Here is an 18,095-nt window from a genome sequence, read left to right as displayed (position 1 = left end):
GGGTTGTTGGTTAAGTGCGGACGAGTCAGAAACTAGAAGGTAACCAATGCTGTAAGACTTGAATTGATCGCGAAGAACTAAGCTAGGTACATGAATGAATGTCCTTATATACCTTTCCTAGTCCAATGGTAGATTCTCCGTTCCTACCATGCTACCTCCTTCTGTCCTGTAATATCCATTCCCTGATAGATTGGTAGCATTCCCTCTTTGTCCTATCTACCATATTGGTATATTGGTAGAATTCCTCCGTCGTCCTTTCTACCGTGGTCACGTGATGCTTGGGTGTATATCTTCCTCATCATAATCCTTGTTCTTTCTGCATGGTCTTTTTGCCCAATGATTCTGCCTTGACTCCCCGCATTGTCACGTGAGGCTGATGCAGTGAGATCTGTAACATTACCTCCCCCTCTTTCAGGCTTTCGTCCTCGAGAGCCATAAGAACTGCGGCATTCCCGTCGGTGAGTGTTTTGTTTTTCTGTTTTTCTTTTCCTCATGCTTCGTTTATCATGCCCAAATCAAACCCTCGTCGTGATCGTCTGGCTGATAAAATAGATAAGGAAGGTTTCTTTTCTCCTCCTTGTCTCCGTTGTTCCGAAATGAGTGCTTCCAATATGTCTTGTGAATGTAAACGAATCTCGTCAAATCGAAAATGCAATAATTGTGTGCGTTCTGGCGTCAAGTGTGAACGTGATTTTCATAATGAACGAAAATGGCAAAATTTGGAGCGTGATCGAATGAGATTAGCCGCCGACCTCGAAGATGCGGAGCGTTCAAATGATGAGGCACTGGCGCGTCTTTCCGAGACGTCTGCCAAATTGGCCCGGTTGCGGAAACATAAACGGTTTCTTGAGGCTCGAAATAAGGCTATGTTAGAGAATGACGTGGCTCTTCTTGAGGAGTTGGATTCTCAAGTTTCCTGGCCTGTTGCTGAGACCGCTTCTCTGGATGCTCAGCTTGCTGCGGTGACAGATGATCCTAGTCTGTCTCAGATGATGAATTCTCCTTCCTTTTGGGAGAACTTCGACTCTGCTGTCGCTGGTGGTATTCCTTCACCAACTGGTGGCAACCAGTCAAGTTCGCAATAGGTTCCCATGTGTTCTCAGAGGTATCGTACCCTTTCCATTTGATCAGGTAACATGGTCGTCCATTGACTTGTCGGTAATCCAGAATTCGTTCAACTTCATATTCATCATCATCGCTTTCGATTTCGATATTTTCTGTTGGCATGGCGTTTTTCGGTGCTGGTTCCAATAGCGAGATGTGAAATACTGGATGTATGCGCTTCATTGATTTCGGTAGTTTCAAGCGGTAATTCACTGGTCCTGTTTTTCCTTCAATGGTGAAAGGTCCAATCTTCTGGTGATCGAGCTTTTGACTTGGTCGTTTCGTTTTGATATTTCTGCGGAGCAGGAATACTTTCTCCCCCCTCTTCAAGGTAGGTCCCTCTCCATGGTGCTTGTCGTAATATATAGCCGCTCGTAGGTTCATGAAGTCAATGTCTCTTGACAGTTGGTGGTGTAAGTTCTTCAGCTTTTGGACTGTCTCATTTGCTGCTTCTGATGTGGACTCTTGTGGTCGTGGTTTCTCATATAGCACTGGGTGGTATCCATAATTGGCGTAAAATGGCGTTACTTTGAGCGTTGAGTGCTCTGCATTGTTGTATGCAAACTGTGCCATGGGTAGGAATTTAACCCAATCATCTTGTTCATAATTGATGTAATGCCGTAGGTATTGCTCAATCGTTTGGTTGGTTCGTTCAGTTTGACCATTTGCTTGTGGGTGGTAGGCTGTGGTGAGGCGGTGTTCTATACCCATCAAGTTTGTGAGTGTTGTCCAGAATTTTGAAGTGAACAGCTTGTCTCTGTCTGATGTGATCTTTTGAGGCATTCCGTGGTTGGTAATAACATGCTTCAGGAATATTTGTGCCATATCTGCTGCGGTCATGGTTCCTTTGGCTGGTACCAAATGGATATATTTGGTCATTCGGTCTGTGATGACTGTAATCGAGTCATATCCTTGTGATGTCGGTAACTGTGTGATGAAGTCGATGGTAACCCATTCCCATGGATGTGTTGGAGCATCCGGGGATTGCATTTTTCCGTAGGGTTGATGTCTTGCTGCCTTATCTCGAATGCAAGTTTCACAGTTCTTCACATATTCTTGAACAACTTTTCGCGTGTTTGGGAAGTAGTAGTTTCTCATAATTTGTTCAGCTGTTTTCTCTGTTCCCAAATGTCCGTGGAGTGGAGTGTCATGGTGCATGCTGATGATCTCATTTCTCATGCTTTTTGGCACATAGATGAGATTGTGCAAGTACACTAATCCATTGTTATCTGTGGTCAATTTGTCATTTTCTGCTGAGTTTTCAATCATATCCTGGATCATTTTGTCTTTTTGTGTTTCTTCAATGATTTTCTTTTCCAAAGGTTCGTTTGAGATATGCATCGTTGCTGCTAACACCTGGTGGTTGTAGCTGATGGTTCCATCTTCGTTGGTTTTCAATATCGCTGGGTTGATCGTTCTGTCCTTGATCTCATAGTCTGGTCGTCGACTGAGTGCGTCTGCTTGTCCATTCTCATTTCCTTTGCAGTGGATGATTTTGAAGTCATATTGCGATAGTACTTCAGCCCATCTGGCCTGTCTTCGGGTCAACTCTTTGGTTGTTGTGAAGAAGGTCAGGTTCTTGTGATCTGTCTTCACAAGTACAGTGTGTTGTGCTCCTTCCAAATAAACTCTCCAAGTCTTGAATGCTACCACTATAGCTAGCAATTCTTTATCATGGATGTCATAGTTCAATTCCGCTTGAACTAGTTTTCGTGAGTGGAATGCAACAGCTCGTGGTTTTCCATCTGGTCCTGGTTGAGTCATTCTCATACCAATGGCGTAGTCTGATGCATCTGTTTCAATCGTGGTTTCCTTCTCTGGGTCGAACTGCACAAGTGCTGGTGCAGATACAATTCTTTCCTTGGCTTGTTGAAACGCTTGTTGTTGTTCTGGTCCCCATTGAAATTCTTGTCCCTTTTTCAACAATTTGAACAGTGGCGTCATGAATTGTGAGTAGTCCTTCAAGAATCGTCGGTAGTAGTTCACAAGTCCTGTAAACTGCTGAACTTCCTTGGTGTTCTTCAGTTCTGGCCAATCCAAGATTGCTTGAACTTTGTTCTTATCCATCTGGATTCCCTCTGTAGTGATCCAGTGTCCTAAGAACTCAGTCTCCTGAACATGGAATTCGCACTTCTTCAACTTCAATCGTAGCTTCGCTTCCTCAAGTTTTTGCAGTACTTTCTTGACATGCTGCACATGTTCTTCAAAGGTGCTGGAGAAGACCAAGATGTCGTCAAGGTAGACTATCACGAAGATGTCAAGATATACTCCAAGTACATCATAAATGAATCGTTGAAATGATGCTGGTGCGTTGGTAAGCCCAAATGGCATGACCAAATATTCATAATGTCCATATTTCGTTCTGATGGTCGTTTTCCATTCTTCTCCTCTGGCGATCCGTAGTCGATTGTAGGCGTCTACAATGTCGAATTTTGTAAACCATTTTGCTCCTCTGATTCGGTCTTGCATTTCATCAACTCGTGGTAATGGATGTCGATCCTTGATGGTGATGGCGTTGAGTGGTCGATAATCTGCACATAGTCGTAGGCTTCCATCCTTTTTCGGTACAAATAGGACTCCGTGCCCTGCTGGTGATGTTGATGGTCTGATGAATCCTTTCGCCAATTGTTCTTCAATATATTCCCGTAGTATTCTTGATTCTCGTTCTGACATCGGGTAAATCTTCTTGCATGTCGGTGTCTTCCCTTCCATAAGGGGTATGCGATGATCGTGTGGTCCATGGTCTGGTAGTTCAGGTCGTTCAGGCTGCTTGAACAAGTGCTGAAACTCAATATACTCCTGTGGAATCTGTGGTTCCTGAGTCGTTGCTGCTAGCTCCTTATGGTCAATCCATTCCCATGAGCCTAGCTCTGAGTCTGATGCTTCTTGGTTGCTATCAACTCTTTCTGAGCGATATTCCTCAATCGGCGCTGATCTCTTGGATATATCCTCATCCATCAAATATTCGCAATACTTCTGGGTCGTGTCCGGTGCCCATCCGGGTAAATTCATCAGCCAATGTCGTTCTGAGGCCCTGGTGGCTGCTAAAACAATATTCGTCGCTGTGTCATTCGTTTCTCTGTTATTCATTCTCAACCCACCTCTCGGTTGCTTCACGTATCTACCAGGTCTCCTGCCTGTAGATCGTGGTGAGGTCCCGGCCTCCCGTTGACTCGGTCCTTTCATTGTTCTTGGGCAATCGCAATTTGCAAAGTTCATTTGTCCAGTTTTCCAGTTGATTTCCGGGTTGTGATTCCTGAGCCATGGAATCCCCAACACTATATCGTATTGTCCCAGCGGTGTCACGTCGAAATTGATCCTTTCTTCATGATCCGCTACAGCCATAGGGACAAATCCCGATTCGACCGTCAGGTGGCTTCCCAAATTCTCACCATTCAGTCCTGAGATAGGCTCTGGCTGCGCCTTCTCAATTCCTAAGATCCCCAATTGTCGCTGGAATCTAGGATCCATGTAATTTCCAGTAGCTCCTGAGTCAACCATCACTCTGGCTAGTTGATTGAGAACTGGTGTCGTAAACTTCAAGTGGTATCCTCGCTGTGTCGCTGATAGGCTTGCTTGCCATCTTGGTTGCCGTAGACGTCGTGGACTTGGGTAGTAATCCTTGGGTTCGAAGTGAACTATGCAGTCATCTTCATAACATGCAGTCCAGTGCATACTTGAATGCTCTGGGTGCAATAGATATCCCCCTGCATGCACAGTTCCAATCCCAACAAGGACAACTGTCATTGTATTTCCTAGGTCGTTCTGGGAAATAATGCGCCATTTTCTTTCGATCGTAATGTTCTCCACAGGCGTGACTATAACACACAATCCAAGGTAATTGGTTGTGCTTTGGGTGCTCTCGATAGTGCACGCAATCACACCAATCATACTTGCATGAGCTGTGGATGGGGCCTCGTAGTCGTTTGGTCGTGATGTCCCGTAGGTATCCCCATAGTTCTCCGTTGTTCTGTCCACAGTGGTGGCATGTGTATGGGTGCTGGTCGCATTGCTGTAGGTGTTCTTCCCAAGTTTCGTTCGTTCGTTCCCAACATTTCAAGTTCTGATGTGGGCAGTATGTAATCAATTCATTGAATAGTTCCTTCAATCCTTTAGAGAGCCTCTTGGGGTTCTCCTGAAGTGAGATAACAACATCATCAATGAAGTACGCGGCAACGTCGGTATTCGTTTCTTCGTCGGCTTTTCGTTGTTCCGTATACCGTTTGGACCATAGCTGTTGCTTCAAAATAGGGCTATACACACTGGACTTCGTGTATCCCTCATTATCTTCTGCCAGACTCTGTTCTTCTTGTTCATCATTTTCGGGAGTTGCGTTCTGAGGTGTCTCCGGTATCTCATGGAGTTCCTCCACGTTGGGATCGTGGCCATTCCACTGAGCACCGTACTCTTCGTCAAGGAAATCATTAACTGGCCAATCTTGGTTGGGCAGTTCGCCGAGTGATTTCTCATGAACTGGCTCATTGATGGCTTTTTCGGACCCATCCGTCCTTATATGGGCTTTGTCGCTTCCGCTGTCGGATCCCACCGTCCGTTCATTGGGCCAATATTCTTCTTCGCTTGAACTCATGATCTCATCAATTTCCTCTGTCGTGAGGGTCGTCTGTTCTTCCATCAACCTCCTCAATGGGCTCAGGTTGGGTACAATCATAGTTCTGGGTCTCCATGGTCCTCCATGCTCATCCGAAGCCTCTTGCGTGTGCCATCCAGAATCATTCGTTGCTCTGAGTTCAGGGTTCACAATTCCTGTGGTGTCATACGCTCCTCTCTCCTGGGTAGCGTGCAGTTGCTTGTTATCGTCTCGTTGTTGCTGAGGCCTAACGTTCTGTCGTTGCCTGCATGCCTTCGTCATGTGGCCCGGCTTTCCACATGTGAAGCAAAGTTTCTCTTTCCTTCTTCGTTCTCTTTCCTTGTCGGATACGAAGGGCCTATGCTGTGTGGCATCCAGCTCCATCGGTCGTGGTCCATAGGGATCTTCATACCCTTGGCTTCGTGGTTGAGCTGGTCGTTTATCGTTCGATCGATAGTGGCTCGTTCGTGGGTTTCCTCTAAAGGTGTTCCCATATCGTGACTCCTTCTGTCTGACTCTAAGGTCATACAGGGTGTTGTCAATCTTGACGGCTCGTTCAAAGAGTTCGTTCAATGAAGTCGGTCGTTCCATCCAAACCAGTTTCTCCTGAATCTCTGGTTTCAACATTTCCTCGAATTTCGCAATGTACATCGTCTCGTCCCAATTCAGATGGGTGATGATCTGCTGGAAATCAGATACCAACTTGGCTACTGATCCTGTCTGTTTGAGTCGCCATAGCTTTCGTTCAGCGTTCCGTGTGGCGTCAATATCTCCGAATGTTCCCTGGAGTCGTTTCTTGAATTCAGTGAAGCTGCTGAAAACCTCGGTGGTATTGTCGTTATGGTATTGTTCATCTTTCTCCTGGAAGTCACGCAAGGTAGGTTCAAACCAATCAAATGCTGGTCCAGTCAAGTAAGTTGCTGCAAGTAGGACTTTGTCGGATTCAAATATGAGCTTGCTCCGGTTCATGCGGACATACAAGTCCAATTGAGTGATGAAGGGTCGCAACTTGTATCGAGTACCATCAAAGGGTTCCGGTGGTCGAACTTTGATAGCTTTGGCTGACTGTCGTTCTTCCAAAGTAGTGATGCTTTCCTGCAGCTGGCTAACCATTCCAAAGAGTTCTTCATAAGTCGGAGTTCGTCCCTCAGATCCACGAGAGGATCTAGGAGTAGTGTTGCTGTTACTGTTGTTAGACATGGTTGCAGTTCGTGTTTTAAGTCAATATAGTCTCGAAACCTGACTCGTACTGACTGGCGATCAATGTGTCACAACCTGGCTTCTCTCGTGTCGTACCTAGGGTTCTAGTTAGTTGTATTTCGAGACTGAACACTTACCTTAAGTGTTCCCAAGTAGTCGTATGCTCAATGCCCCTTCGGGTCCGATTCGGTATGTCGTATGCGTTGATGGGTATGTCGCCCCCTCCAGGCTCCGTAGTTCAATAGTCGTTGATGGGTATATCGCCCCCTCCAGGCTCCGTAAGATAATCAACAAGTAGGAACGGTAAAGGTAACGAGTAGAGAAACAAGGCCAACCGAGTACGTATACTGGGTTGTTGGTTAAGTGCGGACGAGTCAGAAACTAGAAGGTAACCAATGCTGTAAGACTTGAATTGATCGCGAAGAACTAAGCTAGGTACATGAATGAATGTCCTTATATACCTTTCCTAGTCCAATGGTAGATTCTCCGTTCCTACCATGCTACCTCCTTCTGTCCTGTAATATCCATTCCCTGATAGATTGGTAGCATTCCCTCTTTGTCCTATCTACCATATTGGTATATTGGTAGAATTCCTCCGTCGTCCTTTCTACCGTGGTCACGTGATGCTTGGGTGTATATCTTCCTCATCATAATCCTTGTTCTTTCTGCATGGTCTTTTTGCCCAATGATTCTGCCTTGACTCCCCGCATTGTCACGTGAGGCTGATGCAGTGAGATCTGTAACAATCTGCAGACCAAGCTCAATGTGATTTCCTGGCGGCATGCAGCAATTGCCATCTCCCGGGCACACCTGCAGTGTGGTGGGTTCAAGCGTGACTACAGTGCCGATGATGGGCTGATCGACCAGCAAGCCGGCCATGGGTCCTGGGCTGCTGGGACGGTGTATGCCCGGGGGCTGCAGGAGGCACCTGGCCATATCCAGGCACGGCGGGTGCAATACCGGGCCATCAGTCGGGAGTGGCATGCCTTCCTAGGGTTTCAGGTATCACTAGGCCCGCGGAAGCGGGGCTGGGGGGAGGGAAAGGGGAGGAGCCAGCAGCAAAGCGGCAGCGGCAGCAGCAGCCGTATGTGACTGTTGAGATGAAAGAGAACTAGACACTATACACCCATTCATCTTAAGGGATACACTGTTTGGTATGTGGGGGTGTGTATATATATATATAGATGTAGATGTAGATATATAGCGAGATATATAGCTCGATGGAGAGATAGATAGAGAGAGAGAGATATATATATATATTGTTCGATTCCACTTTGTTTCCTTTCTTCTTCATCGATTCCTTCCCGTAAGCTTGGCACCATTAGCTTGACGAACACTATTGTTGGATTAGGGTTACCCGTCCATGGCCGACAGCAAGTGTTGGGCTTCATTGCACGCACACAGGCCACCCAGGCCGGACAGGGCATGCAGGAGTGGTGTGGCCCACTGCCCGTGTATGGGATGACCGCGCGGCAGCAGCGGAAGTGGCAGATCTTGTGGCAGCTTGCCATGCCCACCATGGCGAGGCCCCAACAGGCGCCCCATCGAGCCCGGGCTCGGGCGGTCCATATGTTCCCCGGGGCCGGTCGGATCCTAGAACAGGGTGGGAACCCCGGCAGTTATCGGGCCACAGAGGGGCGTGGGGTGAGCCCCGGAGATCAGCCCACAGCCGGGCATGGGGTGAGCCCCGAGCATGTGGAAGAAGCAGAGGAGACTGGCAATGCAGGCAGCACCGAGCCGGCATGGATGATGAGCCCAATGGAGCGTGCCTGCTTGGAGTTTTGCATTGAGCTGCTCAACCAGCGCCACCGTGCCCATGAATATGAAAGCCCCCTTGTGTGTGCCATGGCGGTGCTCGGCTGGGGGGAGACTGGGTGGCGTGATCCCGACAGTTACCCCCCCATTTTATCGCGGATGATCAAGCTTGCGCGGTTCATGGTGGTGCAGAAGGCACTGTGGTTGGATCCCCATGTGGGGGACATTATTCAGATGTGGCAGGCACAGGCTAGCACGGCGAATGGCACAGTGAATGGCACAGTGAATGGCACAGTGAATGGCACACCGGCTAGCCCAATAGCATGGCCGTTGGCCAGTGCAGATGCCCAACTGGCCGATATCGATGAGGGCTGTGATAGTGCCAGTCCCACACGCCACACCCCCACCACGGTGCACGATCGCCCGTCATTTCATGACCATGTGCAGCAGATGGTCAGCCGCTTCATGATCCGTGGCACCCATGGGCCCATGCAGACATTGCTCGACTGGCGCACATATGGGTTGAAGATCCATTACAATAGCACGGCGCCGGGCCATGTGGCGTGGATGGGAGCCGATGAGCTGTTGTACAAGGATCTGCATTTCACGATGGGTGAATTCCGTGGGTTCATCCACGGGTTGGTTGGGGCCACACGGGAGCTGCTGTGTGAACTATTATGTATTGCCGATGGTTCCAGCAGCGCCCACACCCCAAGCACCATGCCGCTGCCCGCCATCCCGTGGCAGGGCTTGTATGATGATCCCACCCAGGGGCACCCGGGCTGGAACTTTTTGCACGATCGCCGAACCCGGTGGCCCGTGGATGGCCGGTGGTGGATGATCCAGCGGCTGCGCACAGAGCGCCCCGTGCAGCAGCAATTCATGCGCCGGGGGGCGATCCACGGCCCATTGGTGGCACAGTATCTGGCCCGGGTGGCCCGGTTCAAGGAGAAACTGGCCGTGGCCATCCATATGACGGCGGGGCAGCCGGCACGGGCCCCCGAGCTGCTCAGTGTGCAGTATGTCAACACGCCGAACAACCAATTCCGCAATGTGTTCATTGAGGATGGGATGGTGACACTGGTGACTGCATACCACAAGGGCTTCCATGCGAGCAACGACAGCAAGCTGATCCACCGGTATGTGCCACGGGCGGTCGGGGAGTTGGTGGTGTGGTATATGTGGCTGGCGATGCCATTCATTGGCCAGTTGACAGCGTGGCAGGCCGGCACTGCGCATGGCACGGTGAATGGCACATCGAATGGTATGTCAAATGGCACATCGAACGGCACATGGAATGGTATGTCGAATGGCACATCGAATGGTATGTCGAATGGCACATCGAACGGCACATTGAATGGCACACGAGCCGGCACGGTGAATGGCACGGTGAATGGTACAGTGAATGGCATGTCGAACGGCACATCGAACGGCACATTGAACAGCACATTGAACAGCACATGGAATGGCACACAAGCCGGCACATTGAATGGCACACTGAATGGCACGGCGAACGGCATACTGAATGGCACACTGATTGGCACACAAGCCGGCACGGCGAATGGCACACGAGCCAGCACGGTGAATGGCACATCAAACAGCACATTGAACGGCACATGGAATGGCACACGAGCCGGCACGGTCAATGGCACACTGAATGGCAGGGCGAACGGCACACTGAATGGCACATCAAACGGCACAGCAAATGGCATATCAAACGACACACTGAATGGCACATCGAACAGCACATTGAACGGCACATCGAACAGCATGTTGAACGGCACAACAAACAGCATACCGATTGGCACACGAGCTGGCACAGTGAATGGCACATCGAACAGCACATTGAACGGCACATGGAATGGCACACCAAATGGTACGGTGAATGGCATGTTGAATGGTAGACTGAACGGCACATCAAACAGCACATCGAACAGCACACCGATTGGCACACCGATTGGCACACAGGCCGGCACATCAAATGCCATGTCGAATGGCACAACGATTGGCACACCGAATGGCACGGCGAACGGCACACTGAATGGCACATTGATTGGCACGTCGAACGGCACACCGGCATGGCAGCCCCCCAGCCCATATTTATGGGGCCCCGACCCGGGCATGCAGCGGCCATGGACCCCCGAGCGATTCCGGGAGGTGTTGAAGCGGGAGACCCAGGCCCGGCTCGGCCAGGCATTGAATATTCCGGCGTACCGGGACATTGCCATTGGCATCAGCCGGCGGTTCCTGCGGGCATCCAGCACATTCACCAGTGACCGCCAGGATGAAACGGAGCAGGCGGCGGCATTGGATGCTGACTGTGAGGACGGCATGGATGCGGACCAGTGGATGGCGCATATGACGGATTTACAGGCGGGCCATTCATCGCACGTGGCGGGGATGGTATATGGGCGGCAGCTGATGGAGCAGGCGGGCACAACAAGCCACCGGCGGGCAATGTTCCGGCAGTCCAGTGTGGATTGGCACCAGTTTCTGGGGTTCGGCTGCGGCACGGGGGTTCCAGGAGATGTCCATGCCGACATTGATGCCGGTGGGCTTCGGGCTGGCTTGGTGGATGAAGGCAGCTGTCCAAGCCGCCGTCCCGGTCAGGAACAGGTTAGGGCTCGCTTGGTGGATGATCCCGGTCAGGAATGGGTTAGGGCTTGCTTGGTGGATGATCCCGGTCAGGAATGGGTTAGGGCTTGCTTGGTGAATGATCCCGGTCAGGAACGGGTTAGGGCTCGCTTGGTGAGTGATCCCAGTCAGGAAGGGGTTAGGGCTCGCTTGGTGGATGAAGGCAACCGTCCAATTCACCATCCCGGTCAGGAACGGGTTAGGGCTCGCTTGGTGGATGAAGGTAGCTGTCCAATTCACCATCCCGGTCAGGAACGGGTTAGGGCTTGCTTGGTGAATGATCCCGGTCAGGAACGGGTTAGGGCTCGCCCCGTGCTTGGGAAACGCAAGCGGGCCCCATGGCAGGTGGAGGCTGAGGAGCACCACATGGAGCGGCGCCACCAGCTGCAGACCATGGACATGGCCGCTGCGCTGCAGCAGATGACCGGTCAGGCCGGCATGCAGTTCCAGGGCATCCAGGCACCCGCCATGGCGGCGATCCAGCAGGGCAAGAGCCCCGTGGTGGCAGTCATGCCCACCGGCGGTGGGAAAAGCATGTTATTCATGTTGCCCGCGTGGGCCGTCCCCGGGGGCACCACCATTGTGGTGGTGCCATTGATCTCGCTGCGGCAGGATATGCAGCAGCGGTGCCGGCGGCTAGGCATCCCATGTATGGCATGGGACCGGCAGCAGCCATGTGATGAAGCAGCCATTGTGCTGGTCACACCGGAATCGGCTGTCACCCCCGATTTCCATTCATTCATCAACCGGTTGGTGGTGATGCAGCGGCTGGACCGGGTGGTGATTGATGAATGCCACATCATTATGAACCAGCAGAAGAACTTCCGGTCCGCCATGGCACAGCTTGGGAAGCTCGTTCGGGCCCGTACACAGATGGTGTTTTTAACGGCCACATTGCCCCCGAGATGGAACCGGAGTTCAGCCAGCGCATTCACCACCCACAGGATCAGATCGATATATATCGGGCCCGCACGAGCCGCGGCAATGTGGCATATGGGGTGTGGCGGCCACCGATTCCACACACTGCACCACATGGATATGGATGGGAGCAGGATGCCTGGATTATTCAGTTCCTGCAGGCGCAGCTCCAGTGGGCCCGGGCCCGGGGGGGGAAGATGGTGATATATGCCAACCGGGTCCACCAGGTGCAGGCGATGGCGGCGGTATTGGGATGTGAGGCGTATTTCAGTGGGCAGGTGGACCGGGGTGGGATTTTGGGGCGGTTCATGGGAGGGGATTCCACAGTGCTTTGCGCGACCAGTGCATTGGGCATGGGGGTTGATATTCCGAATATCCGAGTGATCATTCATCTTGGGACACCCCGGACGTTATTGGATTATGCACAGGAAAGCGGGCGAGCCGGGCGGGATGGGCAGGCCAGCCAGGCGATCATTATCCAGCCGGCGGGGTGGGCGGAGGATGAGCGACAGCTGGGCACACCGGAGGTGGAGCTGGTGCAGCAATACATGGGGGTGGTGGCAGGTCGGGGGTGCCGGCGGGTGGTACTGGACGATTATCTGGATGGGACAGTGAATGGATACCGGCGGCAGCATTGCGGGGATGACGGGGACGAGCAGGCATGTGATGGGTGTAATGTGCAGTGGCATGTAGGGCACGTGGGTGGTGATGAGGCCGGGCATGAGGCTGGGCATGAGGCCGGGTGTGTGGGCTTGCACCATGGCCCAGGGCAGGCGGTTCGGCCAGTGTTAGGGCTGGCAGATGACCCAGACTGGCGGGCGCGCAGTGCCACGAGGCGTTCCAATGGTCGGGGGCTCAGGCGCGGAATGGAGTATGATTCCAGCAGAGCAGCGGGCTCATGCAGCCCAAGCCGAAGCCGGAGCCATAGCCCACGCCGGAGCCCGAGCCATAGGCCGAGCCACAGCCCAAGCCCAAGTCAGCACCGGCGCCACAGCCCAAGCTCAAGCCATAGCCCGAGCCCGAGCCAGAGCCATAGCCATTGCCCACGCCGGAGCCATTTCCCACGCCGGAGCCATAGCCATAGCCCGAGCCACAGCCCACGCCGGAGCCCGAGCCATAGCCCGAGCCAGAGCCCAAGCCCAAGTCAGCACCGGCGCCACAGCCCAAGCTCAAGCCATAGCCCGAGCCCGAGCCAGAGCCATAGCCATTGCCCACGCCGGAGCCATTTCCCACGCCGGAGCCATAGCCATAGCCCGAGCCACAGCCCACGCCGGAGCCATAGCCCGAGCCCGAGCCAGAGCCCAAGCCAGAGCCCAAGCCCAAGTCAGCACCGGCGCCACAGCGATAGCTTAAGCCCAAGCCATAGCCCGAGCCAGAGCCAGAGCCCGAACCAACGCCAGCACCAGCACCCGAGCCCGAGCCACCGCCAGCAGCAGCGCCAGTGCGCAAGCCACCGCCAACGCCAGCACCAGTGGGCCGCGGCCGACATTCAATTCCGCCGGCAACAGTCCCAGGCATGGCTGGATGAGGAGTTTGGGGAGCAGGAGGCTCAGCAGTGGCGGGATCGATGTTATATCTGCGCCATGGCCCAGGCGGATGACCAGCACGATTTATATTCATGCCGGCATGCACGCAGCCAGGCGGCCAAGCAGTGGATGCTGCAGGTTCGCCGGCGGATCCAGTACAGCCGATTCAGCGGGTGTTTTTCCTGTGGGATGCCGCAGACGATATGCGCCGGGTGGGAGCCGGGCGGCCGGTGTCAGTACCGGGGGGTTTTGATCCCCATGGTGGCGATGATGCTGCATGGGCCATGGGGGGTGGGCATTCGGGGGGCATGGCAGCGGCGACTGGTGGGATTGCAGGTCGACGGCGCGGACATTGGGGCGGTGATTGGGTGGCTGGGGCAGCGCAGCCGGGCGGGCCATAGCCAGTTGTTTGAGGAGTTTTGTTGGCTGCGGCGGGTGAGTCAGGAGGTTGAGTTGGGGTTGGAGTCAGGAGGCAGAGAGATGGAGGATTGGCCAGGACCATAGCGATGTATAGAGATGTATATAGAGTTGTATGTCAAGACGTATACAGTGATGTATATAGTGATGTATATAGCGATGTATATAGCGATGTATATAGAGATGTATAGTGATATGTATATCGATATGTATGTATATATATATATATATGTATGTATGTAGTCCGACAGTGGAGATATATAGCATGGATGGGAAGGCGTTGAGGGTAGATATTTGAGTACGGCAGTGGATGAAGGCCGAGGGTTTCATGGACATGGGATGGACATGGACAAGCGCATTGGCCGTTGAGCACACAGGCAGACTGGTGGTAGTGAATGATGAAGATTATGAATGATGGATGATGATGGATGATGATGGATGATGATGGATGATGATGGATGATGTGTGATTGTGAATGGGCCAGGGTGGTGAATGATGTGTATGACAGGTGGTGTATGGGAGCATGGCATTGGGTGGCAGTGGGTGTGAGTGCAGCAAGGTATGCAGTGTGGGCAGGCAGTGGACATGGCAGCATGACATGGACCGGTTGGACCACCGGTTGGACGACCCGTTCAATTACCCATTGAACCATGTATTCGATCATTGGTTTCAACCATGTATTCAATTACCCATTTCGATCAGCCATTTGATCAGCCATTTGATCAGCCATTCGATCAGCCATTCGATCAGCCATTCGATCAGCCATTCGATATCAGGCGTTTCAATACACGCATTCAACCACCCATTTGACAGCCCGTTCAACCAACTGTTCAATCACCCGTTTGATCACCAGTTTGATCACCCATTCAACCATGCATTCAATTACCCATTTAACCATGTATTCGATCACCGGTTTCGACCATGTATTCAATCAGCCATTCAATCAGCCATTCAATCAGCCATTCAATCAGCCATTCAATCAGCCATTCAATATCAGGCGTTTCGATACACCCATTCAACCACCCGTTTGATCACCCATTCGACTGGTTCAATCACCCATTTGACAATGCATTCAATCAGCCATTTAACGTGTTCGATTACCCATTTAACCATGTATTCGATTACCAGTTTCGATTACCAGTTTCGATCAGCCATTTCAATCAGCTGTTTTTAATAGACCCATTCGACCACCAATTTGACAGCCCGTTCAACCAACTGTTCAACCAACTGTTCAACCACCCGTTTGATCAGCCATTCAATCAGTGATTTGACCCGTTCAACCATGCATTCAGCCATACATTCAATCAGCCATTCAAGCATGCATTCGATTACCCATTCGACCACCGGTTCGATTACCCCGTTCGATTACCCATTTGACCATGTATTCAATTACCCATTTCGATCAGCCATTTCGATCGGCCATTTCAATCAGCCATTTCGATACACCCGTTGGACCACCCGTTCAAGCATGTATTCAATCAGCTGGTTCAATCAGTTGTTCAATCAGTCATTTGACAACCAATTGAACCACCCATTCGATCAGCCATTCAAGCATGCATTCAACCAACTGTTCAATCAGGCGGTTCAATCACCCATTCAACCATGTATTTGATCCGGCATTTGACCGGTTCAAGCATGCATTTGATTACCCATTTCACCATGTGTTCGATCAGCCGTTTCAATGAGCTGTTTTAATACACCCATTCGACCACCGATTTGACAGCCCGTTCAACCAACCATTCGATCACCAGTTCGATCACCAGTTCGATCACCAGTTCGATCACCAGTTTGATCACCAGTTTGATCACCCATTCGACCACCCGTTCAACCATATATTCAATCATCCATTTTGATCAGTTGTTTTGACCATGCATTCAATCACCCGTTTCATTGGCCATTTGACAGCCCGTTGAACCACCCATTCGATCAGCCATTCAAGCATGCATTCAATTACCAGTTCAACCACCCGTTCAATCACCCATTTGACCGGTTCAATCACCCATTCGACCGTGTATTTGATCCGGCATTTGACCGGTTCAAGCATGCATTCAAGCATGCATTTCATCAGCCGTGTGGCCGATTCAATGACCCGTTTCAAAGCCCCGTTCGACCACCCGTTTGAGAGCGCGTTCAATCAGTGATTTGACGCATTCAACCATGCGTTCAGCCATACATTCAATCATCCATTCAACCACCGGTTCGATTACCCATTCAACAATGCATTCAACAATGCATGCATTTGACGAACGGTTCGACCACCGATTTGAGAGCCCGTTTGATTACCCATTTCACCATGTATTCGATCAGCCATTTCAATCAGCCATTTCAATCAGCCATTTCAATCAGCGATTTCAATCAGCGATTTCGATCAGCCATTCAATCACCCATTTGACCGGTTCAAACCACATGTTTGGCCATGCATTCAACCAGACATTCGACCAGACATTCGACCAGACATTTCATCATGCATTTGGTCACCCATTTGATCAGCGATTTGACCCATTCAACGATGCATTTGATCATGCATTTGATCATGCATTTGATCATGCATTTGATCATGCATTCGACCAACTGTTCAATCACCCATTTGACCATGTATTCAAGCACACATTTTCATCAGCCATTTGACCACCCATTTGAGAGCCCGTTTGACTGGCCGTTTGAGATCCATTTGAGAGACCATTTGAGAGACCATTTGAGAGACCATTTGAGAGACCATTTGAGAGACCATTTGAGAGCCCATTCAAACCGCCATTTGACCAGCGGTTGAAGGATGGATTTGGCGCAGGCGGGAATGGGCATGACAGGGGAGTGATTTGGCGGAGGAGGAGGTGGTGGTGATGGTGTGGTGGTGCGATGCAGGTGGATGTGCATAGCATAGGAGGATGATTTGGACGATTGCCACAATGGGTGGATGGTGGATGGGGATGGTGGATGGGGATGGAAGTGAAGCAGTTGGGCAAGTGTGGCGGCAGGGATTGGATGGATTTGGGGTGGATGTCGAGGACGATAGTGGAGTGGTGGGATTTGTGGGCGAAGAGCATGGGGCAGCAGCATGGGTTGGAGGTGGTTAATGAATTGGTAGGAGAATTCGGATGGTTACCGAAGCAGTGTACGGAGGTTAGGATTAAGATTTTGATATGGATATATAGATTGATATGGATGTTGACAGGGATATATATTGACGGGGTTGGTTGAGGGAGAGAATTGGGATGCAAGAGTGGTTGGATAGAGATATATATCATACAAGATAGCGATGGGTGGGAATGGGATGATGATATATATTGGGGCGGGGTGATGGATGAGGCGACGGGTGAGGCAGCAGTGAACCAATGGATGAATGAAGGGGTGGGCAAGCCGTGAACAAAGCGGTGGGCAAGCGGTGGGCAATGGGTGTATGGGGAGTGGTGGCGGGCGGTGTGTGGGAGGCGATGGGTGAATGGGGGCGAGGTGGAGCGAGGAGGATTTTGATGGTGGAAAGCGGTTGGGGGAGGGAGAAGGGTGGTATTTGGTATTTGGTATTGATGATATGGATGATATGGATGATATGGATGATATGGATGATATGCAGTGGATGTGGATTGATTGGAGGGAATGAAAGATGATGGGGAGTGGATGGAGGCGGAGGTGGTTGGGGGTGAGATGGGTGGATGGATTGAAAGATTATTGGGGAGATGATGGTGTTATGTTATTAGGGAGATGATGATGTTATTAGGGATAGGGAGATGACGGTGTTATGTTATTAGGGAGATGATGAGGTTATTAGGGATAGGGAGATGATGAGGGTATGTTATTGGGGAGATGATGATGTTATTAGGGATAGGGAGATGATGATGTTATTAGGGATAGGGAGATGACGGTGGTATTAGGGTTAGCGTATTAGGGTTAGGGTTAGGGTTAGGGTTAGGGTTAGGGTTAGGGTTAGGGTTAGGGTTAGGGTTAGGGTTAGGGTT

General features: G+C 51.2%; 6 protein-coding genes across 6 annotated transcripts; 3 read left to right on the top strand and 3 right to left on the bottom strand.

Moving 5' to 3' along the window:
• Window positions 1–506: 506 nt before the first annotated feature.
• Window positions 507–1,085, top strand: ACHE_20006A (uncharacterized protein; the record flags this gene model as incomplete). Its single annotated transcript, XM_043284260.1, has 1 exon — window positions 507–1,085. One exon carries the CDS (start codon window positions 507–509, stop codon window positions 1,083–1,085), a length of 579 nt encoding a protein of 192 aa, XP_043133070.1.
• Window positions 1,086–8,317: 7,232 nt separating this feature from the next.
• Window positions 8,318–12,403, top strand: ACHE_20005A (uncharacterized protein; the record flags this gene model as incomplete). The annotated part of the gene is made up of 1 exon (XM_043284259.1): window positions 8,318–12,403. The coding sequence occupies one exon, from the start codon at window positions 8,318–8,320 to the stop codon at window positions 12,401–12,403; it is 4,086 nt and encodes a 1,361-aa protein (XP_043133069.1).
• A 206-nt stretch (window positions 12,404–12,609) lies between these two features.
• ACHE_20004S (uncharacterized protein) lies at window positions 12,610–12,960 on the bottom strand (the record flags this gene model as incomplete). Its single annotated transcript, XM_043284258.1, has 1 exon — window positions 12,610–12,960. One exon carries the CDS (start codon window positions 12,958–12,960, stop codon window positions 12,610–12,612), a length of 351 nt encoding a protein of 116 aa, XP_043133068.1.
• A 94-nt stretch (window positions 12,961–13,054) lies between these two features.
• On the bottom strand, window positions 13,055–13,819 carry ACHE_20003S (uncharacterized protein; the record flags this gene model as incomplete). Its single annotated transcript, XM_043284257.1, has 1 exon — window positions 13,055–13,819. The coding sequence occupies one exon, from the start codon at window positions 13,817–13,819 to the stop codon at window positions 13,055–13,057; it is 765 nt and encodes a 254-aa protein (XP_043133067.1).
• A 72-nt stretch (window positions 13,820–13,891) lies between these two features.
• On the bottom strand, window positions 13,892–14,227 carry ACHE_20002S (uncharacterized protein; the record flags this gene model as incomplete). The annotated part of the gene is made up of 1 exon (XM_043284256.1): window positions 13,892–14,227. The coding sequence occupies one exon, from the start codon at window positions 14,225–14,227 to the stop codon at window positions 13,892–13,894; it is 336 nt and encodes a 111-aa protein (XP_043133066.1).
• Window positions 14,228–17,048: 2,821 nt separating this feature from the next.
• ACHE_20001A (uncharacterized protein) lies at window positions 17,049–17,216 on the top strand (the record flags this gene model as incomplete). Its single annotated transcript, XM_043284255.1, has 1 exon — window positions 17,049–17,216. One exon carries the CDS (start codon window positions 17,049–17,051, stop codon window positions 17,214–17,216), a length of 168 nt encoding a protein of 55 aa, XP_043133065.1.
• Window positions 17,217–18,095: the final 879 nt, after the last annotated feature.

This window comes from Aspergillus chevalieri, chromosome 2, assembly GCF_016861735.1.
Source record: "Aspergillus chevalieri M1 DNA, chromosome 2, nearly complete sequence".
Classification (NCBI taxonomy): domain Eukaryota; kingdom Fungi; phylum Ascomycota; class Eurotiomycetes; order Eurotiales; family Aspergillaceae; genus Aspergillus; species Aspergillus chevalieri.
The sequence above is the reverse complement of the archived record's forward strand: the minus strand, read 5'-3'. Positions and strand labels throughout refer to the sequence as shown.